Here is a 27,512-nt window from a genome sequence, read left to right on the forward strand (position 1 = left end):
TATTCTAAAGTGATAAATAATGATGTTAGATCAATGATATTCTAAAGTGATTAATAATGATGTTAGATCAATGATATTCTAAAGTGATAAATAATGATGTTAGATCAATGATATTCTAAAGTGATAAATAATGATGTTAGATCAATGATATTCTAAAGTGATGATTAATGATGTTAGATCAATGATATTCTAAAGTGATGATTAATGATGTTAGATAAATGATATTCTAAAGTGATTAATAATGATGTTAGATCAATGATATTCTAAAGTGATTAATAATGATGTTAGATCAATGATATTCTAAAGTGATAAATAATGATGTTAGATCAATGATATTCTAAAGTGATTAATAATGATGTTAGATCAATGATATTCTAAAGTGATTAATAATGATGTTAGATCAATGATATTCTAAAGTGATGATTAATGATGTTAGATCAATGATATTCTAAAGTGATGATTAATGATGTTAGATCAATGATATTCTAAAGTGATTAATAATGATGTTAGATCAATGATATTCTAAAGTGATAAATAATGATGTTAGATCAATGATATTCTAAAGTGATGATTAATGATGTTAGATCAATGATATTCTAAAGTGATGATTAATGATGTTAGATCAATGATATTCTAAAGTGATTAATAATGATGTTAGATCAATGATATTCTAAAGTGATAAATAATGATGTTAGATCAATGATATTATTTGGCTAAAAAGAACAACAATGTGCATTAAAGTCAGCTGTGTGATGAGGATTTAGTGAAGCGTTGCTAACATCAACTTCTTGTGCTTTAACTGCAGGCGTCTTCTTGCTAATTGCTTGTTTGCGTGTCCACTTCCTGTTAGCGTGTCCACTTCCTGTTAGCTTGATGAAAACTTCATCTGCACTAATTAATGCTTTCCTGAGGAGGATTGTTGGTGCGTGGATTGAAGACAAGGACTGTGTACATGGTGTCATGTTATTAGTGCTATGTGGGGCCCCTTCTGTCATGTTATTAGTGCTATGTGGGGACCCTCAAGTGTCTTCTTCTGTCATGTTATTAGTGCTATGTGGGGCCCCTTCTGTCATGTTATTAGTGCTATGTGGGGCCCCTTCTGTCATGTTATTAGTGCTATGTGGGGCCCCTTCTGTCATGTTTTTAGTGCTATGTGGGGCCCCTCAAGTGTCTTCTTCTGTCATGTTATTAGTGCTATGTGGGGCCCCTTCTGTCATGTTATTAGTGCTATGTGGGGCCCCTTCTGTCATGTTATTAGTGCTATGTGGGGCCCTCAAGTGTCTTCTTCTGTCATGTTATTAGTGCTATGTGGGGCCCCTCAAGTGTCCCACATCAAGTCCTGGTGTTGCCTGCAGCAATATTTAGCTGTGCATCCCGCGACTGTGAACATGTTTCTCTCTAACGACTGAAGACGTTTGTCTCTAACGCTGCGAGGGCAAGCAAGGATGCAAGCGACTGGGCTAGAAAGTGTGGATTAGGAGGAGAAAAAATCCATTCCCCATCTTCAGCTGCAAGGACAGCTGCTCTGTCTTCCTCCTCAGGAAGCAGACATTGCATCAGTTAGCACACAGCAGCCTCACAAATCCAACACAAACAATGACAACAAGCGTGCCAAATTGACAACACAAATCACAAGCAGGCCCATACATATTTAGCACCGTCTGTGTGTGTGTGAGTGTGTGTGTGTGTGTGTGTGTGTGTGTGTGTGTGTGTGTGTGTGTGTGTGTGTGTGTGTGTGTGTGTGTGTGTGTGTGTGTGTGTGTGTGTGTGTGTGTGTGTGTCTGTGTGTCATCTTCATAACAATGTCAGCAGGTGTGTAACAGTACATCTAATCTCATCTTCCAGGATGCAGGATGTCGCCATGGAGACACTTTATTAACAATAGAACAGTATTGTGTGTGTACTAGCACCATATTGTTCTTAATGTAAAAGGTAACACATTCTACACCATACTGTTCTTATTGTAAAAGGTAACACAGTCTACACCATATTGTTGTTATTGTAAAAGGTAACAGTCTACACCATATTGTTCTTATTGTAAAAGGTAACACATTCTACACCATATTGTTCTTATTGTAAAAGGTAACACATTCTACACCATACTGTTCTTATTGTAAAAGGTAACACAGTCTACACCATATTGTTCTTATTGTAAAAGGTAACACATTCTACACCATACTGTTCTTATTGTAAAAGGTAACACAGTCTACACCATATTGTTCTTATTGTAAAAGGTAACACATTCTACACCATACTGTTCTTATTGTAAAAGGTAACACAGTCTACACCAGGGGTCGGCAACCCGCGGCTCCGGAGCCGCATGCAGCTCTTTGACCACTCTGATGCGGCTCAGCTGCATACTTGCCGACCCTCCCAGTTTTCCCAGTATACTTAACGACCCCCCCGATTTTCCCAGGAGACTGCCTCTCCTAGAAATCTCCCAGGGCAAGTATTATCCTATTTTCACTCTAATGACTTAATCAAGGGCGTTCCCTAATGGCACTGCATTAATTGTCCCCTATAGCATTTACAAACAGCGTGCCAGCCCGGCCACATGTTATATGTTGCTTTTACTTGCACACGTAGGAGACAGCAAAGCATACTTGGTCAACAGCCACACAGCTTACACTGGCGGTAGTCGTACAAAAACAACTTTAACATTGTTACGTTACAAATATGCGCCACACTGTGAACCCACACCAAAAAAGAATGACAAAAACATTTCTGGAGAACGTCCGCACTGTAACACAACACAACAAATACCCAGAATCCCCCTAACTCTTCCGGTCTACATTATACACCCCCGCTACCACCAAACCCCCCCACACATCAACCCCCCCCCCCCGCCCCCCCTCTCCGTGCGTCGGTTGAGCGGAAGAGTTAGGGCTGCATGGGATTCTGGGTATTTGTTGTGTTGTGTTTATGTTGTGTTACAGTGCAGATGTTCTCCAGAAATGTGTTTGTCATTCTTCAGTGTAAGATGTGTGGCTGTTGAACAAGTATGCCTTGCTGTTACTTATGTGAGCAAGCAAAAGCTGCATTCTACATGTGGCCAAGCAGATACACTGTTTGGGCAGGCTGTAGAGGGCGCTAAAAGCAGTGCCAGCACGTCCTGAAATTTGGGAGTCTCCCGGAAAATTGAGACGGTTGGCAACAAAGACGCTATCAAGCGCCATTCAATTAAAAGTGGCGGGCCGCACTAACATTAAATCTCCATATTGAGATGCGTGCCAGTGCGTGTGTCCTAGACCCTGGTTAACATAGCGCAAAGCAATTTAAGCTTTGTATGCGGTGTTTTTCATTTTAAATTTTGAATTTTTTTTTGTGGCTCCCATTGTTTTCTTTAATTTGTGAAACTTACCAAAATGGCTCTTTGAGTGGTAAAGGTTGGCGACCCCTGGTCTACACCATATTGTTCCCTCCATCAGAAGTTGGGTCGCGGGGGCAGCAGCCTAAGCAGAGAAGCCCAGACTTCTCTCTCCCCAGCAACTTTGTCCAGGTGTTCCTAGGTTAGCTGGGAGACATAGTCTCTCCAACCTGTCCTGGGTCTTCACAATGGTCTCCTACCGGTTGGATATGCCCTAAACACCTCCCTGGGGAGGTGTTCCTACATCTGGCTCCTCTCCATGTGGAGGAGCAGCACCTTTACTCTGATCTCCTCCTGAATGACAGAGCTTCTCATCCTATCTCTAAGGGATGGAGGAAACTCATTTCAGTCCTTTGTACCCGTGATCTTGTCCTTTTGGTCATAACCCAAAGATCATGACCATAGGTGAGGATAGGAATGTAGATCTTGTGCCTGTGATCTTGTCCTTTTGGTCATAACGCAAAGCTCATGACCATAGGTGAGGATAGGAACGTAGATCTTGTACTCGTGATCTTGTCCTTTTGGTCATAACCCAAAGATCATGACCATAGGTGAGGATAGGAATGTAGATCTTGTCCCCGTGATCTTGTCCTTTTGGTCATAACCCAAAGGTCATGACCATAGGTGAGGATAGGAACGTAGATCTTGTACTTGTGATCTTGTCCTTTTGGTCATAACCCAAAGATCATGACCATAGGTGAGGATAGGAACGTAGTTCTTGTACCCGTGATCTTGTCCTTTCGGTCATAATCCAAAGCTCATGACCATAGGTGAGGATGGGAACATAGATCGACCGGTGAATTGAGAGTTTTGCCTTCATCCCTTCAGCTCCTTCTTCACCACAACGGATCGATACAGCGTCCGCATTACTGAAGACGCCGCACCGATCCGCCTGTCGATCTCACCATCCACTCTTCCCTCACTCGTGAACAAGACTCCCAGGTACTTGAACTCCTCCACTTGGGGCAGGGGCTCCTCCCCAACCCGGAGATGGCACTCCACCCTTTTCCGGGCGAGAACCATGGACTCGGACTTGGAGGTGCTGATTCTCATCCCAGTCGCTTCACACTCGGCTGCGAACCGATCCAGTGAGAGCTGAAGATCCTGGCCAGATGAAGCCATCAGGACCACATCATCTGCAAAAAGCAGAGACCTAATCCTGCAGCCACCAAACCAGATCCCCTCAACGCCTTGACTGTGCCTAGAAATTCTGTCCATAAAAGTTATGAACAGAATGGGTGACAAAGGGCAGCCTTGGCGGAGTCCAACCCTCACTGGAAACGTGTCCGACTTACTGCCGGCAATGCGGACCAAGCTCTGACACTGATCATACAGGGAGCGGACCACCACAATCAGACAGTCCGATACCCCATACTCTCTGAGCACTCCCCACAGGACTTCCCGAGGGACACGGTCCAATGCCTTCTCCAAGACCACAAAGCACATGGTTGGGCAAACTCCCATGCACCCTCAAAGACCCTGCCGAGAGTACAGAGCTGGTCCACAGTTCCACGACCAGGACCAAAACCACACTGTTCTTCCTGAATCCGAGGTTCGGGTCACCACATGAAAATGGAGTATTGTTGGCAGCATTGAAATGTTTTTTAGAGGGCTTCATGTACTCCCATTAGCTGCCTTGTTAGCTGACTTTTGCTGGCGTTTATTTATGATTTAGAATGCATAAAAAAGAAAAACATATGTCTGACATAAGAATTGTGAATGATAGGCAAACTTTAAAAAAAAAGTGCTGTTCCCCTTTAACAGATCTTTAATTGTTCTTTAATTGTTCCTTAATTGCTTTTTAATGATTCCCTAATGGTCCTTTAAATGTTCTAGTCCAAGGCCAGAAGAGGACAGCCGGACACACGCAGCAACCAACCTGACGGACGTTCAAGCACACCTTCAAGTCAATGTGATGTCATTGGTGTTTGGAAGTCAAATGAAGGTCATGCTAACCATGAAGCTACAGGACGTCCGGTCAGTCAAAATGCTAGCCATGAAGCTACAGGACGTCAGGTCAGTCAAAATGCTAGCCATGAAGCTACAGGACGTCAGGTCAGTCAAAATGCTAGCCATGAAGCTACAGGACGTCAGGTCAGTCAAAATGCTAGCCATGAAGCTACAGGACGGCAGGTCAGTCAAAATGCTAGCCATGAAGCTACAGGACGTCAGGTCAGTCAAAATGCTAGCCATGAAGCTACAGGACGGCAGGTCAGTCAAAATGCTAGCCATGAAGCTACAGGACGTCAGGTCAGTCAAAATGCTAGCCATGAAGCTACAGGACGTCAGGTCAGTGAAAATGCTAGCCATGAAGCTACAGGACGTCAGGTCAGTGAAAATGCTAGCCATGAAGCTACAGGACGTCAGGTCAGTGAAAATGCTAGCCATGAAGCTACAGGACGTCAGGTCAGTCAAAATGCTAGCCATGAAGCTACAGGACGTCAGGTCAGTCAAAATGCTAGCCATGAAGCTACAGGACGTCAAGTCAGTCAAAATGCTAGCCATGAAGCTACAGGACGTCAGGTCAGTCAAAATGCTAGCCATGAAGCTACAGGACGTCAGGTCAGTCAAAATGCTAGCCATGAAGCTACAGGACGTCAGGTCAGTCAAAATGCTAGCCATGAAGCTACAGGACGTCAGGTCAGTCAAAATGCTAGCCATAAAGCTACAGGACGTCAGGTCAGTCAAAATGCTAGCCATGAAGCTACAGGACGTCAGGTCAGTCAAAATGCTAGCCATGAAGCTACAGGACGTCAGGTCAGTCAAAATGCTAGCCATGAAGCTACAGGACGTCAGGTCAGTCAAAATGCTAGCCATGAAGCTACAGGACGTCAGGTCAGTCAAAATGCTAGCCATGAAGCTACAGGACGTCAGGTCAGTCAAAATGCTAGCCATGAAGCTACAGGACGTCAGGTCAGTCAAAATGCTAGCCATGAAGCTACAGGACGTCAGGTCAGTCAAAATGCTAGCCATGAAGCTACAGGACGTCAGTTCAGTCAAAATGCTAGCCATGAAGCTACAGGACGTCAGGTCAGTCAAAATGCTAGCCATGAAGCTACAGGACGTCAGTTCAGTCAAAATGCTAGCCATGAAGCTACAGGACGTCAGTTCAGTCAAAATGCTAGCCATGAAGCTACAGGACGTCAGGTCAGTCAAAATGCTAACCATGAAGCTACAGGACGTCAGGTCAGTCAAAATGCTAACCATGAAGCTACAGGACGTCAGGTCAGTCAAAATGCTAGCCATGAAGCTACAGGACGTCAGGTCAGTCAAAATGCTAGCCATGAAGCTACAGGACGTCAGGTCAGTCAAAATGCTAGCCATGAAGCTACAGGACGGCAGGTCAGTCAAAATGCTAGCCATGAAGCTACAGGACGGCAGGTCAGTCAAAATGCTAGCCATGAAGCTACAGGACGGTAGGTCAGTGAAAATGCTAGCCATGAAGCTACAGGACGGCAGGTCAGTCAAAATGCTAGCCATGAAGCTACAGGACGTCAGGTCAGTCAAAATGCTAGCCATGAAGCTACAGGACAGCAGGTCAGTCAAAATGCTAGCCATGAAGCTACAGGACGTCAGGTCAGTCAAAATGCTAGCCATGAAGCTACAGGACGCCAGGTCAGTGAAAATGCTAGCCATGAAGCTACAGGACGTCAGGTCAGTGAAAATGTTAGCCATGAAGCTACAGGATGTCAGGTCAGTCAAAATGCTAGCCATGAAGCTACAGGACGTCAGGTCAGTCAAAATGCTAGCCATGAAGCTACAGGACGTCAGGTCAGTCAAAATGCTAGCCATGAAGCTACAGGACGTCAGGTCAGTCAAAATGCTAGCCATGAAGCTACAGGACGTCAGGTCAGTCAAAATGCTAGCCATGAAGCTACAGGACGTCAGGTCAGTCAAAATGCTAGCCATGAAGCTACAGGACGTCAGGTCAGTCAAAATGCTAGCCATGAAGCTACAGGACGTCAGGTCAGTCAAAATGCTAGCCATGAAGCTACAGGACGTCAGGTCAGTCAAAATGCTAGCCATGAAGCTACAGGACGTCAGGTCAGTCAAAATGCTAGCCATGAAGCTACAGGACGTCAGGTCAGTCAAAATGCTAGCCATGAAGCTACAGGACGTCAGGTCAGTCAAAATGCTAGCCATGAAGCTACAGGACGTCAGGTCAGTCAAAATGCTAGCCATGAAGCTACAGGACGGCAGGTCAGTGAAAATGCTAGCCATGAAGCTACAGGACGGCAGGTCAGTGAAAATGCTAGCCATGAAGCTACAGGACGTCAGGTCAGTCAAAATGCTAGCCATGAAGCTACAGGACGTCAGGTCAGTCAAAATGCTAGCCATGAAGCTACAGGACGTCAGTTCAGTCAAAATGCTAGCCATGAAGCTACAGGACGTCAGGTCAGTCAAAATGCTAGCCATGAAGCTACAGGACGTCAGGTCAGTCAAAATGCTAACCATGAAGCTACAGGACGTCAGGTCAGTCAAAATGCTAGCCATGAAGCTACAGGACGTCAGGTCAGTCAAAATGCTAACCATGAAGCTACAGGACGGTCAAAATGCTAGCCATGAAGCTACAGGACGTCAGGTCAGTCAAAATGCTAGCCATGAAGCTACAGGACGTCAGGTCAGTCAAAATGCTAGCCATGAAGCTACAGGACGTCAGGTCAGTCAAAATGCTAGCCATGAAGCTACAGGACGTCAGGTCAGTCAAAATGCTAGCCATGAAGCTACAGGACGTCAGGTCAGTCAAAATGCTAGCCATGAAGCTACAGGACGTCAGGTAAGTCAAAATGCTAGCCATGAAGCCACAGGACGGCAGGTCAGTCAAAATGCTAGCCATGAAGCTACAGGATGTCAGGTCAGTCAAAATGCTAGCCATGAAGCCACAGGACGTCAGGTCAGTCAAAATGCTAGCCATGAAGCCACAGGACGTCAGGTCAGTCAAAATGCTAGCCATGAAGCTACAGGACGTCAGGTCAGTCAAAATGCTAGCCATGAAGCTACAGGACGTCAGGTCAGTCAAAATGCTAGCCATGAAGCTACAGGACGTCAGGTCAGTCAAAATGCTAGCCATGAAGCTACAGGACGTCAGGTCAGTCAAAATGCTAGCCATGAAGCTACAGGACATCAGGTAAGTCAAAATGCTAGCCATGAAGCCACAGGACGTCAGGTAAGTCAAAATGCTAGCCATGAAGCTACAGGACGTCAGGTCAGTCAAAATGCTAGCCATGAAGCCACAGGACGTCAGGTCAGTCAAAATGCTAGCCATGAAGCTACAGGACGTCAGGTCAGTCAAAATGCTAGCCATGAAGCTACAGGACGTCAGGTCAGTCAAAATGCTAGCCATGAAGCTACAGGACATCAGGTCAGTCAAAATGCTAGCCATGAAGCTACAGGACGTCAGGTCAGTCAAAATGCTAGCCATGAAGCTACAGGACGTCAGGTCAGTCAAAATGCTAGCCATGAAGCTACAGGACGTCAGGTCAGTCAAAATGCTAGCCATGAAGCTACAGGACGTCAGGTCAGTCAAAATGCTAGCCATGAAGCAAGTCGTTCATAAAAAAGATGTTAGCTTGTTGAACGCTGCCCTGCGTGACAAAAGGAGGCCAGCGTGTGACCAAAGAAGAAAATTAAGATGTATTGCTTTTTGCAGCTTGATCAAATCAGCATTAGCATTAGAAGGAGAAACCAGCACCCTGCTCTGCTGCTGCCAACATGGGAATAACTCTCCATGTGCTGTGTGCACACAATCATGACTTTCTGCACTCGCCAAGCAAGTCCATGCTCACACATAAATTACCTGATGCTAATCTTAAAGCACAGCCATATATATATATATTTATATATATATATATTTATACATGTTTGCCAGCTGTGTGTTCAGCTCACCCTGGCCGCTATGAGCCTGCATACTGATGACTGTCTGCCACATAGCAAATACAAGCAGCTGGCCTTCATAAGCTAAAGTCAATCTTCTATAAAGTCCATAGTTCTACACAATCCTGTATCAGTCTTGTATAAAGTCCATAGTTCTACACAATCCTGTATTAAGTCCATAGTTCTACACAATCTTGTATAAAGTCCATAGTTCTACACAATTCTGTATAAAGTCCATAGCTCTACACAATCCTGTATCAGTCTTGTAAAGTCCATAGTTCTACACAATCCTGTATCAATCTTGTATAAAGTCCATAGTCCTACACAATCCTGTATCAATCTTGTATAAAGTCCGTAGTTCTACACAATCCTGTATCAATCTTGTATAAGGAACAGTTCTACACAATCCTGTATCAGTCTTGTATAAAGTCCATAGTTCTACACAATCCTGTATCAATTTTGTATAAAGTTCATAGTTCTACACAATCCTGTATCAGTCTTGTATAAGGAACAGTTCTACACAATCCTGTATCAATCTTGTATAAGGAACAGTTCTACACAATCCTGTATCAATCTTGTATAAAGTCCATAGTTCTACACAATCCTGTATCAATCTTGTATGAAGTCCATAGTTCTACACAATCCTGTATCAATCTTGTATAAAGTCCATAGTTCTACACAATCCTGTATTAAGTCCATAGTTCTACTCAATCCTGTATCAATCTTGTATAAAGTCCATAGTTCTACACAATCCTGTATCAATGTTGTATAAAGTCCATAGTTCTACACAATACTGTATTAAGTCCATAGTTCTACACAATCCTGTATCAATCTTGTATAAAGTCCATAGTGCTACACAATCCTGTATCAATCTTGTATAAAGTCGATAGTTCTACACAATCCTGTATCAATCTTGTATAAAGTCCATAGTTCTACACAATCCTGTATCAGTCTTGTATAAAGTCCATAGTTCTACACAATCCTGTATCAATCTTGTATAAAGTCCATAGTTCTACACAATCCTGTATCAATCTTGTATAAAGTCCATAGTTCTACACAATCCTGTATCAATCTTGTATAAAGTCCATAGTTCTACACAATCCTGTATCAATCTTGTATAAAGTCCATAGTTCTACACAATCCTGTATCAATCTTGTATAAGGAACAGTTCAACACAATCCTGTATCAGTCTTGTATAAAGTCCATAGTTCTACACAATCCTGTATCAATCTTGTATAAGGAACAGTTCTACACAATCCTGTATGAAGAATAATAATCAGCAAAAGTAAATTTCCTACTTTAGTCTTATCCAACTTTCTCTTTAACTTTCAGCTAGCTGGCTGAGCTAAGCTAGCCCTCAGTCCAAGACCACAACAACCCGAAGAAAGAAAATATGTCTTAGTCTTAGTCTTTGTATGTCTTTGTCTTTGTATGTCTTTGTCTTTGTCTTTGTAGTTGTAGTTGTGAATAATATTATGAATATTTCATGTTGATGTAGTTGTGAATAATATTGTTAATAATATGTGATGTAGTTGTGAACAATATTGTGAATAATATGTGATGTAGTTGTGAATAATATGTGATGTAGTTGTGAATAATAAGTGATGTAGTTGTGAATAATATTGTTAATAATATGTGATGTAGTTGTGAATAATATTGTGAATAATATGTGATGTAGTTGTGAATAATATGTGATGTAGTTGTGAATAATATGTGATGTAGTTGTGAATAATATTGTGAATATGTGATGTAGTTGTGAATAATATTGTGAATAATATGTGATGTAGTTGTGAATAATATTGTGAATAATAAGTGATGTAGTTGTGAATAATATTGTTAATAATATGTGATGTAGTTGTGAATAATATTGTGAATAATAAGTGATGTAGTTGTGAATAATATTTTGAATGATATGTGATGTAGTTGTGAATAACATTGTGAATAATATGTGATGTAGTTGTGAATAATATTGTGAATAATATGTGATGTAGTTGTGAATACTATGTGATGTAGTTGTGAATAATATTGTGAATAATATGTGATGTAGTTGTGAATAATATTGTTAATAATATGTGATGTAGTTGTGAATAATATTGTGAATAATATGTGATGTAGTTGTGAATAATATTGTGCATAATATGTGATGTAGTTGTGAATAATATTGTAAATAATATGTGATGTAGTTGTGAATAATATTGTGAATAATATGTGATGTAGTTGTGAATAATATTGTGAATAATATGTGATGTAGTTGTGAATAATATTGTGACTAATATGTGATGTAGTTGTGAATAATATTGTGAATAATATGTGATGTAGTTGTGAATAACATTGTGAATAATAAGTGATGTAGTTGTGAATAATATTGTTAATAATATGTGATGTAGTTGTGAATAATATTGTGAATAATAAGTGATGTAGTTGTGAATAATATTGTGAATAATATGTGATGTAGTTCTGAATAATATTGTGAATAATAAGTGATGTAGTTGTGAATAATATTGTGAATAATATGTGATGTAGTTGTGAATAATATTGTGAATAATATGTGATGTAGTTGTGAATAATATTGTGCATAATATGTGATGTAGTTGTGAATAATATTGTAAATAATATGTGATGTAGTTGTGAATAATATTGTGAATAATAAGTGATGTAGTTGTGAATAATATTGTGAATAATAAGTGATGTAGTTGTGAATAATATTGTGAATAATATGTGATGTAGTTGTGAATAATATTTAATGTTGATGTAACTGTGAATAATATTATGAATATTATTCTGGGATCTGAGCCCAGGATGTGGTTGTGGCTTGTGCAGCCCTTTTAGACACTCCTGATTTAGGGCTATATAAGTAAACTTTGATTGATTGATTGATTGATTGATGATATGAATAATATTTTATGTCGATGTAGTTGTGAATAATATTTGATGTTGATGTAGTTGTGTATAATAGTAGGAATAATATTTAATGTTGATGTAATTGTGAATAATATTGTGAATATGTGATGTAGTTGTGAATAATATTTAATGTTGATGTAGTGGTGAATAATATTTTATGTTGATGTAGTGGTGAATAATATTTGATGTTGATGTAGTTGTGAATAATATTATGAATAATATTTAATGTTGACGTAGTTGTGAATAATATTGTGAATAATTTGTGTTGTAGTTGTGAATAATATTTAATGTTGATGTAGTTGTGAATAATATTTAATGTTGATGTAGTGGTGAATAATATTTGATGTTGATGTAGTGGTGAATAATATTTGATGTTGATGTAGTTGTGAATAATATTATGAATAATATTTAATGTTGACGTAGTTGTGAATAATATTGTGAATAATTTGTGTTGTAGTTGTGAATAACATTTAATGTTGATGTAGTTGTGAATAATATTTGATGTTGATGTAGTTGTGAATAATATTGTGAATAATATGTGACATAATTGTGAATAATATGTCATATTGATGTAGTTGTGAATAAAATTATGAATAATATTGTGAATAATATATGATGTAGTTGTGAAAAATATTTTATGTTGATGTAGTTGTGAATAACATTGTGAATAATATGTAATGTAGTTGTGAATAATATGTAATGTTGATGTAGTTGTGAATGATATTATGAATAATAGTTAATGTTGATGTAATTGTGAATAATATTGTGAATATGTGATGTAGTTGTGAATAATATTTAATGTTGATGTAGTTGTGTATAATAGTAGGAATAATATTTAATGTTGATGTAATTGTGAATAATATTGTGAATATGTGATGTAGTTGTGAATAATATTTAATGTTGATGTAGTGGTGAATAATATTTGATGTTGATGTAGTGGTGAATAATATTTGATGTTGATGTAGTTGTGAATAATATTATGAATAATATTTAATGTTGACGTAGTTGTGAATAATATTGTGAATAATTTGTGTTGTAGTTGTGAATAATATTTAATGTTGATGTAGTTGTGAATAATATTATGAATAGTTTTAATGTTGATGTAGTTGTGAATAATATTTGATGTTGATGTAGTTGTGAATAATATTGTGAATAATATGTGACATAGTTGTGAATAATATGTCATATTGATGTAGTTGTGAATAAAATTATGAATAATATTGTGAATAATATATGATGTAGTTGTGAAAAATATTTCATGTTGATGTAGTTGTGAATAATATTGTGAATAATATGTAATGTAGTTGTGAATAATATGTAATGTTGATGTAGTTGTGAATAATATTATGAATACTATTTTATGTTGGTGTAGTTGTGAATAACATTTAATGTTGATGTAGTTGTGAATAATAGTAGGAATTATATTTAATGTTGATGTAATTGTGAATAATATTGTGAATAATATGTGATGTAGTTGTGAATAATATTTAATGTTGATGTAGTTGTGTATAATAGTAGGAATAATATTTAATGTTGATGTAATTGTGAATAATATTGTGAATATGTGATGTAGTTGTGAATAATATTTAATGTTGATGTAGTGGTGAATAATATTTGATGTTGATGTAGTGGTGAATAATATTTGATGTTGATGTAGTTGTGAATAATATTATGAATAATATTTAATGTTGACGTAGTTGTGAATAATATTGTGAATAATTTGTGTTGTAGTTGTGAATAATATTTAATGTTGATGTAGTTGTGAATAATATTATGAATAGTTTTAATGTTGATGTAGTTGTGAATAATATTTGATGTTGATGTAGTTGTGAATAATATTGTGAATAATATGTGACATAGTTGTGAATAATATGTCATATTGATGTAGTTGTGAATAAAATTATGAATAATATTGTGAATAATATATGATGTAGTTGTGAAAAATATTTCATGTTGATGTAGTTGTGAATAATATTGTGAATAATATGTAATGTAGTTGTGAATAATATGTAATGTTGATGTAGTTGTGAATAATATTATGAATACTATTTTATGTTGGTGTAGTTGTGAATAACATTTAATGTTGATGTAGTTGTGAATAATAGTAGGAATTATATTTAATGTTGATGTAATTGTGAATAATATTGTGAATAATATGTGATGTAGTTGTGAATAATATGTGATGTAGTTGTGAATAATATGTGATGTTGATGCAGTTGTGAATAATATTGTGAATAATATGTGATATAGTGTGTAATATTTGATGTTGATGTAGTTGTGAATAACATTTAATGTTGATGTAGGTGTGAATAATATTTAATGTTGATGGAGTTGTGAATAATATGATAAATACTATTTAATATTGATGTAGGTGTGAATAATACTGTGAGTATTATATGATGTAGTTGTGAATATTATTTAATGTTGATGTATTTGTGAATCATTTCTTGATGTTGATGTAGTTGTGAATAAGGTTTAATGTTGATGTAGTTGTGAATACTATTATGAATAATATACAATGTTGATGTAGTTGGGAATAATTTTGATGTAAGTGTGAAGAACATTCTGAATAACTTTTGATGTGGATGTATTGATTGATTGATTGAGACTTTTATTAGTAGGTTGCACAGTACAGTACATATTCCGTACAATTGACCACTGAATGGTAACACCCCAATAAGTTTTTACACTTCTTTAAGTCGGGGTCCACGTTAATGTTGTAGTTGTGAATCATGTTTGATGTTAATGTAGTTGTGAATAATGTTAATGTAGTTGTGAATAATGTTGATGTAGGTGTGAATAATATTATGAATAATATTTGATGTTGATGTAGTTGTGAATACTGTTGATGTAATTGTGAATATTGATGATGGAGAAGTGAATAATATTATCAATAACATTTGATGTTGATGTAGTTGTGAATAATGTTGCTGTAGTTGTGAATACTATTATTAATAATATTTAATGTTGATGTAGTTGTGAATAATATTTGATGTTGATGTAGTTGTGAATACTATTATGAATAATATTTAATGTTGATGTAGTTGTGAATAATTTTGATGTAAGTGTGAATAATATTATGAATAACATTTTATTTTAATGTAGTTGTGAATAGTGTTAATGTAGGTGTGAATAGTATTATGAATAACATTTGATGTGGATGTAGTTGTGAATAATGTTTGATGTTAATGTGGTTGTGAATACTATTATGAATAATATTTAATGTTGATTTAGTTGTGAATAATTTTGATGTAAGTCTGAATAATATTATGAATAACATTTGATGTGGGTGTAGTTGTGAATAATGTTTGATGTAGTTGTGAATAATGTTGATGTAGGTGTGAATAATAATATGAATAATATTTGATGTTGATGTAGTTGTAAATAATGTTGATGTAATTGTGAATATCGTTGATGTAGGTGTGATTATTATCAATAACATTTGATGTTGATGTAGTTGTGAATAATAGTTGATGTTGATGTAGTTGTGAATAATGTTGATGTAGTTGTGAATAAAGTTATTGTAGTTGTGAATACTATTATTAATAATATTTAATGTTGATGTAGTTGTGAATAATATTTGATGTTGATGTAGTTGTGAATACTATTATTAATAATATTTAATGTTGATGTAGTTGTGAATAATATTTCATGTTGATGTAGCTATACCCATTCATTACAAAGCCTAGCAGAATAACCACAACTAGTGCAACGTTAATAGACAATATCTTTACAAATGTTTTAGGGATTCACATCACTACTGGGTTAGTGATAAATGACATTAGTCATCATCTGCCTATATGTGCAATATTTGACTATCAATTGCCTAAAAGAACATATCATCAAATACTTAAGAGGAAAGAAGTGTCAATCATATTAACAAGTTGAGGAATGAGCTATTAAAACAAGAGTGGAAAGAGGTGTACACAGACAATATAAACACTGCCTATGATTCTTTTCTTAAACATTGTATTACTCTGTATAACAAGCATTGTCCTGAGGTTCCATGCACATGTAAACAAAGGCAAAATAATGCACCTTGGATGACAAACAGTTTGAAAAATGCATGTAAAAAGAAAAATAAACTTTATAAGGAGTTTATCAAATCAAGAACAGAGAATGCTGAAAAACGCTATAAGAACTACAAACACAAGTTGACCAATATATTGAGACAAGCAAAAAGGGAATATTACAAAAGAATGTTGCATGAAAATAAAAAATAACATAAAGGCTACATGGAATATTTTGAATAAAGCAATAGGGAATAGGACAAGGCGAACAGAACTACCTAGATATTTTAAATAAGATGATATGTTAATTGAAAACAAAGATGAAATTGTCAATGAATTAAATCAATAATTTGTAAATGTAGGACCCAGCTTAGCAAACAAAATACCAAGAGCTAATGATCAATCAGGGGGTGTCTGGAAAAGGGAAAATAGGGTCATGCAGTCAATGTTTCTTAGTCAAGTGACTGAAAATGAAATATTATCTGTGGTTTATAAAGTAAAAAACAAGACCTCAACAGACAATGAGTGTATTGATATGAAAATAATAAAAAAAACACCATTGATTGCATCATTAAACCATTACAAGATGTAATTAATTGTTCTTTTAAAGTAGGAGTTTTCCCAGACAGTATGAAAACAGCTAAGGTCATACCTTTATCTAAAACCGGAGATAAACATACATTTGGTCATTATAGACCAGTATCTCTCCTATCTCAATTTTCAAAAGTGCTTGAAAAACTGTTTGTTAATAAATTAGACTGCTTTATTGAAAAACATAAAATTTGAGATTGCAACTGCAATTGATCAAGAATAAATACACAATAGGAGTTTTCATTGATTTAAAGAAGGCATTCGACACTATAGATCAGTGGTCCCCAACCACCGGGCCGCGGCCCGGTACCGGTCCGCAGACCGATTGGTACCGGGCCGCACAAGAAATTTTAAAAAAAAAATGTTTTTTAATTTTTTTTTTATGAAATCAATATAAAAAACACAATATATACATTATATATCAATATAGATCAATACAGTCTGCAGGGATACAGTCCGTAAGCACACATGATTGTATTTATTTATGTTAAAAAAAAAATTAAAACATTTTTTTTTAAATAACCCCCCCGCCCCCACCGGTCCGTGGGACAAATTTTCAAGCGTTGACCGGTCCGCAGCTACAAAAAGGTTGGGGACCACTGCTTTAGAGCAGTGGTCCCCAACCACCGGGCCGCGGACCGGTACCGGTCCGCGGACCGATTGGTACCGGGCCGCGCAAGAAATTTAATTAAAAAAAAAAAAAAAAAAGTTTTTTTTTTTTTTTTTTTAAATGAAATCAACATAAAAAACACAATATATACATTATATATCAATATAGATCAATACAGTCTGCAGGGATACAGTTCGTAAGCACACATGATTGTATTTCTTTATGGGGGAAAAAAATAAAAAATAATAATAATAATCCCCCCCCCCTTCGGTCCGTGGGACAAATTTTCAAGCGTTGACCGGTCCCCAGCTACAAAAAGGTTGGGGACCACTGCTATAGATCATCAAATTCTCATTTTTAAATGATATACTTATGGAGTTAGAGGAGTTGCACTGGACTGGTTAAGCAGCTATTTACAGCAATATATTAGATGGATGATTATACGTCAGAATGTAGGAATATTGAATGTGGAACTCTACAAGGTTCGATATTAGGACCCAAACGTTTTATTTGATATATAAATGACATTTGTGAGGTTTCGAAAATGTTACAGTACGTATTATTGGCAGACGATACAAATTTATACTGTTCAGGAGATGACTTGAGCATCTTAGCTGATAATATAGAAGAGGAAATGGTTCAACTAAAATTGTGGTTTGATGTAAATACATTTGGAAAAGACTACATTTATGGTATTCCGTAATAAAAGAAAGATAGAAGTTAGTTTATCCATAAACAATGTGAAAATTGAGAAGGTGTCTGAAATCAGATTTCTGGGTGTCATCTTAGATGAAAAGTTGACATGGGAAGCTCAGATATTGCATGTGAAAAATAAGTTGTCTAAAAGCTTCTTTATTTTGAACAAGGTTGAATACAGTTTCCCGTATAATACAATGAGAATGTTATATTGCTCAATTATTCTACCTTATTTCAATTATTGTGCAGAAATATGGGGAAATACATATCACAGCAACATAATGCCTTTATTTCTTTCACAGAAAAGAGCAATTGTATCATTTTCAAAGTAGGATACAGAGAGCACACAAATCCACTCTTCATTAGGTCAGGGTTATTCAAACTAAAAGACATTGTAGAATTGCATACTCTATTAGTGATGTTCAAAGCTAGAAATAAAGTTCTTCTTACAAAAGTTACTTGTGTTGACGTGTGAAGATGAGAAGCACAGAAGTATGACTTTAAACATCCAAGAGTGCCAACACATTTGAAAGAAATGTGCTTGTCTGTTGCTGCTGTGAAAGCATGGAATTCTCTAAAGAAAGACTTACAAAGTTGCAAGAATATTTTTCAATTTAAAAAGAGTTACAAAAAGAGACAACTGGAATTATATCAAACTGATTTTTGATTTTGATTGGACGTGTCATTGTGAAAATGCTTCAAGGAAAATTAAAAAGTATGTTGGAGTTGGGGTGTTGGTGGAGGGAACACTGATAAAGTCATTTCAAATCATTTGTGTTAAAAAGGGGGCAGAATAAATAAATATAAGAATATTATTCTTCCTTCTGCTTCTTTCTGATCATGGAAATGTATAAGAAACAAAAAACAATGAAAGTGTCAACTGTACGTGGCTTGTATATATGCATGTTATATACTTATATATATGCATGTTGTATACTTGTATATATGCATGTTATATACTTGTATATATGCATGTTATATACTTGTATATATGCATGTTATATACTTGTATATATGCATGTTATATACTTGTATATATGCATGTTATATACTTGTATATATGCATGTTATATACTTGTATATATGCATGTTATATACTTGTATATATGCATGTTATATACTTGTATATATGCATGTTATATACTTGTATATATGCATGTTATATACTTGTATATATGCATGTTATATACTTGTATATATGCATGTTATATACTTGTATATATGCATGTTATATACTTGTATATATGCATGTTATATGCTTGTACATATGCATGTTATATACTTGTATATATGCATGTTATATGCTTGTATATATGCATGTTATATACTTGTATATATGCATGTTATATACTTGTATATATGCATGTTATATACTTGTATATATGCATGTTATATACTTGTATATATGCATGTTATATACTTGTATATATGCATGTTATATACTTGTATATATGCATGTTATATACTTGTATATATGCATGTTATATACTTGTATATATGCATGTTATATACTTGTATATATGCATGTTATATACTTGTATATATGCATGTTATATACTTGTATATATGCATGTTATATACTTGTATATATGCATGTTATATACTTGTATATATGCATGTTATATACTTGTATATATGCATGTTATATACTTGTATATATGCATGTTATATACTTGTATATATGCATGTTATAAACTTGTATATATGCATGTTATATACTTGTATATATGCATGTTATATACTTGTATATATGCATGTTATATACTTGTATATATGCATGTTATATACTTGTATATATGCATGTTATATACTTGTATATATGCATGTTATATACTTGTATATATGCATGTTATATACTTGTATATATGCATGTTATATGCTTATTTATATATGCATGTTATATACTTGTATATATGCATGTTCATGAAAGGAATACAAAGAAATTATGAATAAAAAAAGAAAAGAAATAATGATGATGTAGTTGTGAATAATGTTGATGTAGGTGTGAATAATGTTGATGTAGTTGTGAATAATGTTGATGTAGTTGTGAATAATGTTGATGTAGGTGTGAATAATGTTGATGTAGGTGTGAATAATGTTGATGTAGTTGTGAATAATGTTGATGTAGGTGTGAATAATGTTGATGTAGTTGTGAATAATGTTGATGTAGGTGTGAATAATGTTGATGTAGGTGTGAATAATGTTGATGTAGGTGTGAATAATGTTGATGTAGTTGTGAATAATGTTGATGTAGGTGTGAATAATGTTGATGTAGGTGTGAATAATGTTGATGTAGTTGTGAATAATGTTGATGTAGGTGTGAATAATGTTGATGTAGGTGTGAATAATGTTGATGTAGTTGTGAATAATGTTGATGTAGTTGTGAATAATGTTGATGTAGTTGTGAATAATGTTGATGTAGGTGTGAATAATGTTGATGTAGGTGTGAATAATGTTGATGTAGGTGTGAATAAAGTTGATGTAGTTGTGAATAATGTTGATGTAGGTGTGAATAATGTTGATGTAGGTGTGAATAATGTTGATGTAGTTGTGAATAATGTTGATGTAGGTGTGAATAATGTTGATGTAGGTGTGAATAATGTTGATGTAGTTGTGAATAATGTTGATGTAGTTGTGAATAATGTTGATGTAGGTGTGAATAATGTTGATGTAGGTGTGAATAATGTTGATGTAGTTGTGAATAATGTTGATGTAGGTGTGAATAATGTTGATGTAGTTGTGAATAATGTTGATGTAGGTGTGAATAATGTTGATGTAGGTGTGAATAATGTTGATGTAGGTGTGAATAATGTTGATGTAGGTGTGAATAATGTTGATGTAGTTGTGAATAATGTTGATGTAGGTGTGAATAATGTTGATGTAGGTGTGAATAATGTTGATGTAGGTGTGAATAATATTAGATGTTGATGTAGTTGTGAATAATGTTGATGTAGTTGTGAATAATGTTGATGTAGTTGTGAATAATGTTGATGTAGGTGTGAATAATGTTGATGTAGGTGTGAATAATGTTGATGTAGTTGTGAATAATGTTGATGTAGGTGTGAATAATGTTGATGTAGTTGTGAATAATGTTGATGTAGGTGTGAATAATGTTGATGTAGGTGTGAATAATGTTGATGTAGTTGTGAATAATGTTGATGTAGGTGTGAATAATGTTGATGTAGGTGTGAATAATGTTGATGTAGGTGTGAATAATGTTGATGTAGTTGTGAATAATGTTGATGTAGTTGTGAATAATGTTGATGTAGTTGTGAATAAGGTTGATGTAGGTGTGAATAATGTTGATGTAGGTGTGAATAATGTTGATGTAGTTGTGAATAATGTTGATGTATGTATGAATAATGTTGATGTAGGTGTGAATAATGTTGATGTAGGTGTGAATAATGTTGATGTAGTTGTGAATAATGTTGATGTAGGTGTGAATAATGTAGATGTAGTTGTGAATAATGTTGATGTAGGTGTGAATAATGTTGATGTAGGTGTGAATAATGTTGATGTAGGTGTGAATAATGTTGATGTAGGTGTGAATAATGTTGATGTAGGTGTGAATAATGTTGATGTAGGTGTGAATAATATTTGATGTTGATGTAGTTGTGAATAATGTTGATGTAGTTGTGAATAATGTTGATGTAGTTGTGAATAATGTTGATGTAGTTGTGAATAATGTTGATGTAGTTGTGAATAATGTTGATGTAGTTGTGAATAATGTTGATGTAGGTGCGAATAATGTTGATGTAGTTGTGAATAATGTTGATGTAGGTGTGAATAATGTTGATGTAGTTGTGAATAATGTTGATGTAGTTGTGAATAATGTTGATGTAGGTGTGAAAAATATTATGAATAACATTTGATGTTGATTTAATTGTGAATAATGTTGATGTAGTTGTGAATAATGTTGATGTAGGTGTGAATAATGTTGATGTAGTTGTGAATAATGTTGATGTAGTTGTGAATAATGTTGATGTAGTTGTGAATAATGTTGATGTAGGTGTGAATAATGTTGATGTAGTTGTGAATAATGTTGATGTAGTTGTGAATAATGTTGATGTAGTTGTGAATAATGTTGATGTAGTTGTGAATAATTTTGATGTTAGGTGTGAATAATGTTGATGTAGGTGTGAATAATGTTGATGTAGGTGTGAATAATGTTGATGTAGGTGTGAATAATGTTGATGTAGGTGTGAATAATGTTGATGTAGTTGTGAATAATGTTGATGTAGTTGTGAATAATGTTGATGTAGTTGTGAATAATGTTGATGTAGGTGTGAATAATGTTGATGTAGTTGTGAATAATGTTGATGTAGTTGTGAATAATGTTGATGTAGTTGTGAATAATGTTGATGTAGTTGTGAATAATGTTGATGTAGTTGTGAATAATTTTGATGTTAGGTGTGAATAATGTTGATGTAGGTGTGAATAATGTTGATGTAGGTGTGAATAATGTTGATGTAGGTGTGAATAATGTTGATGTAGTTGTGAATAATGTTGATGTAGGTGTGAATAATGTTGATGTAGTTGTGAATAATGTTGATGTAGTTGTGAATAATTTTGATGTAGGTGTGAATAATGTTGATGTAGGTGTGAATAATGTTGATGTAGGTGTGAATAATGTTGATGTAGGTGTGAATAATGTTGATGTAGTTGTGAATAATGTTGATGTAGTTGTGAATAATGTTGATGTAGGTGTGAATAATGTTGATGTAGTTGTGAATAATGTTGATGTAGTTGTGAATAATGTTGATGTAGTTGTGAATAATGTTGATGTAGTTGTGAATAATGTTGATGTAGGTGTGAAAAATATTATGAATAACATTTGATGTTGATTTAATTGTGAATAATGTTGATGTAGTTGTGAATAATGTTGATGTAGTTGTGAATAATGTTGATGTAGTTATGAATAATGTTGATGTAGTTGTGAATAATGTTGATGTAGGTGTGAATAATGTTGATGTAGTTGTGAATAATGTTGATGTAGTTGTGAATAATGTTGATGTAGTTGTGAATAATGTTGATGTAGTTGTGAATAATGTTGGTGTAGTTGTGAATAATGTTGATGTAGTTGTGAATAATGTTGATGTAGTTGTGAATAATGTTGATGTAGTTGTGAATAATGTTGATGTAGGTGTGAATAATGTTGATGTAGTTGTGAATAATGTTGATGTAGTTGTGAATAATGTTGATGTAGTTGTGAATAATGTTGATGTAGGTGTGAATAATGTTGATGTAGGTGTGAATAATGTTGATGTAGGTGTGAATAATGTTGATGTAAGTGTGAATAATGTTGATGTAGGTGTGAATAAAGTTGATGTAGGTGTGAATAATGTTGATGTAGTTGTGAATAATGTTGATGTAGTTGTGAATAATGTTGATGTAGGTGTGAATAATGTTGATGTAGGTGTGAATAATGTTGATGTAGGTGTGAATAATGTTGATGTAGGTGTGAATAATGTTGATGTAGGTGTGAATAATATTTGATGTTGATGTAGTTGTGAATAATGTTGATGTAGTTGTGAATTATATTTATGTAGGTGTGAAAAATATTATGAATAACATTTGATGTTGATTTAATTGTGAATAATGTTGATGTAGTTGTGAATAATATTATGAATAACATTTGTCGTTAATGTAGGTGTGAATAATATTTGACGTGAATAACATAATGAATAATATTTGATGCTGATGTGAATACTATTTCATGTGAATAACATGATGAATCAAAGGTGATGTTGCTGTAAATAACATGATGAATAATATTTCACGTTGATGTGAATACAATTGTGAATAATGTGAATAACATAATGAATAATATTTTATGTTGATGTGAATTACATAATGAATAATATTTGATGTTGACATGAATAACAATTAATAATATTTGATGTTAATGTGAATAACATCATGAATAATATTTGATGCTGATGTGAATAATATTTCATGTGAATAACATGATGAATCAAAGGTGATGTTGCTGTGAATAACATGATGAATAATATTTCACGTTGATGTGAATACAATTGTGAATACTTTATGTGAATAACATGATGAATAATATTTCACGTTGATGTGAATACAATTGTGAATAATGTGAATAACATGATGAATAATATTTCACGTTGATGTGAATACAATAGTGAATAATGTAAATAACATGATGAATAATATTTGACGTTGATGTGAATACAATAGTGAATAATGTGAATAACATGATGAATAATATTTCACGTTGACGTGAATACAATAGTGAATAATGTGAATAACATGATGAATAATATTTCACGTTGATGTGAATACAATAGTGAATAATGTAAATAACATGATGAATAATATTTGACGTTGATGTGAATACAATAGTGAATAATGTGAATAACATGATGAATAATATTTCACGTTGACGTGAATACAATAGTGAATAATGTGAATAACATGATGAATAATATTTCACGTTGATGTGAATACAATAGTGAATAATGTAAATAACATGATGAATAATATTTGACGTTGATGTGAATACAATAGTGAATAATGTGAATAACATGATGAATAATAGGTGATGTTGTTAGCAGGCCTGAGCTAAAGGCAGTTAGCATGGGGTGACGTCACGCAGGCAGCCAGGTGCGGACTCGCGTAGCAGGAAGAAGGGCAGTCCGCTGTTGTCCACCACCACCACCACCACCATCAATAATACTAATACTAATAATGGGAGTCACTCACCGAGCACGAAGAAGGGCAGCTCGGTGTTGTCCAGGTCGTCCACCACCAGCAGGTGTCCGGGGAAGTCGTTAGTGACGGAGAAGAGCAGCTTGGCCTCGGACACGGAAGGACTGTGCATGATGCTCAGCTCCTTCTCCCGCAGGAAGGGCAGCGCCGACACGGTCACACTCTTCATCTTACACTCCGTGTCCTGGTTGTCATCCTCCTCCCCAGCCACGTACTGGACTCTGCCCGCCGCCGCACACAGCCAGCTCACAGCCAGCAGCAGCACAGCTCCTCTCCCCGCCATCACTCCCGCTAAACAAGCCAGCTGATAGATAGAGGGATGGATGCTCGGCCGGGCGGGCGGGCGGGCGCTCGCGGTAATCAAAACAAACGCTCCTGTTCCTTCCCCACACACTCAATAGAGGACCAGCCAGCTTGAATTTTCTCTAATTCTTCAGTTACACTTCACATTCAACGACCAAAACTTTGCATACAAATAATCATCTGACTTCTCCTATTACTTACACATACAAAGTCTCCAAGGATCCAGTAACAAACGTGTCCGCATCATTCAACTTGCTGCGTTAGGAGCTTGTGAGTAACCACTGGGTGTCCCAAAAAAATTGCTACTCCATTTCAACTTAAAGACAGTATAATGCCCTTCCAGACAAATAATAATAAATATGTTAGTCTTTTTCATAGCTGCCATTGTTCTCTGTTTGACTCATTTTCACTTAATAATATCATTTTATAATTCTATATCTGCAGTGTCAAGTGACACATCTCACACACACACACACACACACACACACACACACACACACACACACACACACACACACACACACACACACACACACACACACACACACACACACACACACACACACACACACACACACACAAACAAAGAATCCTCCGTCCTACGTGCGTGTGTCAACATATATGAAATAACAGTATGAGACTTTATGTCTATTCAGCAATATCATTTTATAATTGTATATCTGCAGGAGGACTTAAATAGGTTATATAATGATATTTTATTCTAGATTAAAAGCCTTCCCTGTGGTCTACATAACCGCTTCTTTGGTCCAAATGCTGCATTGATGACGTGTTACACAACATCTTCATCATCTTCTACCAACAGGTAGGAAAAGTGGTGTATAATAAACATGCTGGGGTGGTATATAATAAACATGTTGGGGTGGTATATAATAAACATGCTGGGGTGGTGTATAATAAACATGCTGGGGTGGTATATAATAAACATGTTGGGGTGGTATATAATAAACATGCTGGGGTGGTATATAATAAACATGCTGGGGTGGTATATAATAAACATGTTGGGGTGGTATATAATAAACATGTTGTGGTGGTACATAATAAACATGTTGGGGTGGTATATAATAAACATGCTGGGGTGGTATATAATAAACATGTTGGGGTGGTATATAATAAACATGCTGGGGTAGTATATAATAAACATGTTGGGGTGGTATATAATAAACATGTTGGGGTGGTATATAATAAACATGCTGGGGTGGTATATAATAAACATGTTGGGGTGGTATATAATAAACATGCTGGGTTGGTATATAATAAACATGCTGGGGTGGTATATAATAAACATGCTGGGGTGGTATATAATAAACATGTTGGGGTGGTATATAATAAACATGTTGGGGTGGTATGTAATAAACATGCTGGGGTGGTATATAATAAACATATTGGGGTGGTATATAATAAACATGCTGGGGTGGTATATAATAAACATGTTGGGGTGGTATATAATAAACATGCTGGGGTGGTATATAATAAACATGTTGGGGTGGTATATAATAAACATGCTGGGGTGGTATATAATAAACATGCTGGGGTGGTATATAATAAACATGTTGGGGTGGTATATAATAAACATGTTGGGGTGGTATATAATAAACATACTTGGATGGTATATAATAAACATGCTGGGGTGGTATATAATAAACATGCTGGGGTGGTATATAATAAACATGCTGGGGTGGTATATAATAAACATGCTGGGGTGGTATATAATAAACATGTTGGGGTGGTATATAATAAACATGTTGGGGTGGTATATAATAAACATACTGGGGTGGTATATAATAAACATGCTGGGATGGTATATAAACATGTTGGGGTGGTATATAATAAACATGCTGGGGTGGTATATAATAAACATGTTGGGGTGGTATATAATAAACATGCTGGGGTGGTATATAATAAACATGCTGGGGTGGTATATAATAAACATGTTGGGGTGGTATATAATAAACATACTGGGGTGGTATATAATAAACATGCTGGGATGGTATATAATAAACATGTTGGGGTGGTATATAATAAACATGTTTTCTTTCAGACATATTTTAGCTGCACTGTTGTATGGTGAGCTAGATGGCACAATTCACCATGTAATAAGAGTGTGGTGGAATTGTTGACCTTTGTACCATATTTTGTGTCTGTCAAAGTCCAGAAAGAGAGCGAGGTCGAAAAGCATTAAGGAGGACACGACGGTAGTGGAATGTCTGCTTGTTTCCCTTTTTTCTATTCTGTGCCATTGGAAGAGCATCTGTGGGTTAGAGTTGAAGGTATGGTCGCCCTGACATTGTACAAGATCTTTTGATTGTTTGTTATGGCTAAGAGATTCCAGGATGTTGCAGAATCTGTCAGTCTACCCCAGGGCAGCTGTGGCTAGGAAAGTAGCTTACCACCACCAGGTGTG

At 35.4% G+C, this 27,512-nt stretch overlaps 1 protein-coding gene across 8 annotated transcripts in view; it reads right to left on the reverse strand.

The window, feature by feature from the left end:
• The window catches only part of astn1 (astrotactin 1), a 257,745-nt gene extending 232,649 nt beyond the window's left edge, over nucleotides 1-25,096 (reverse strand). For all 8 annotated transcript variants that reach the window (XM_062069739.1, XM_062069743.1, XM_062069740.1 and 5 more), the window contains exon 1: nucleotides 24,782-25,096. In XM_062069739.1, the coding sequence (XP_061925723.1) occupies nucleotides 24,782-25,070 (289 nt within the window). In that variant the 5' untranslated portion in view covers nucleotides 25,071-25,096. The remainder of the gene's footprint in view (nucleotides 1-24,781) is intronic.
• Between the last annotated feature and the right edge of the window lie 2,416 nt (nucleotides 25,097-27,512).

The sequence above is a fragment of the Entelurus aequoreus genome, linkage group LG14 (genome assembly GCF_033978785.1).
Source record: "Entelurus aequoreus isolate RoL-2023_Sb linkage group LG14, RoL_Eaeq_v1.1, whole genome shotgun sequence".
Lineage (NCBI taxonomy): Eukaryota > Metazoa > Chordata > Actinopteri > Syngnathiformes > Syngnathidae > Entelurus > Entelurus aequoreus.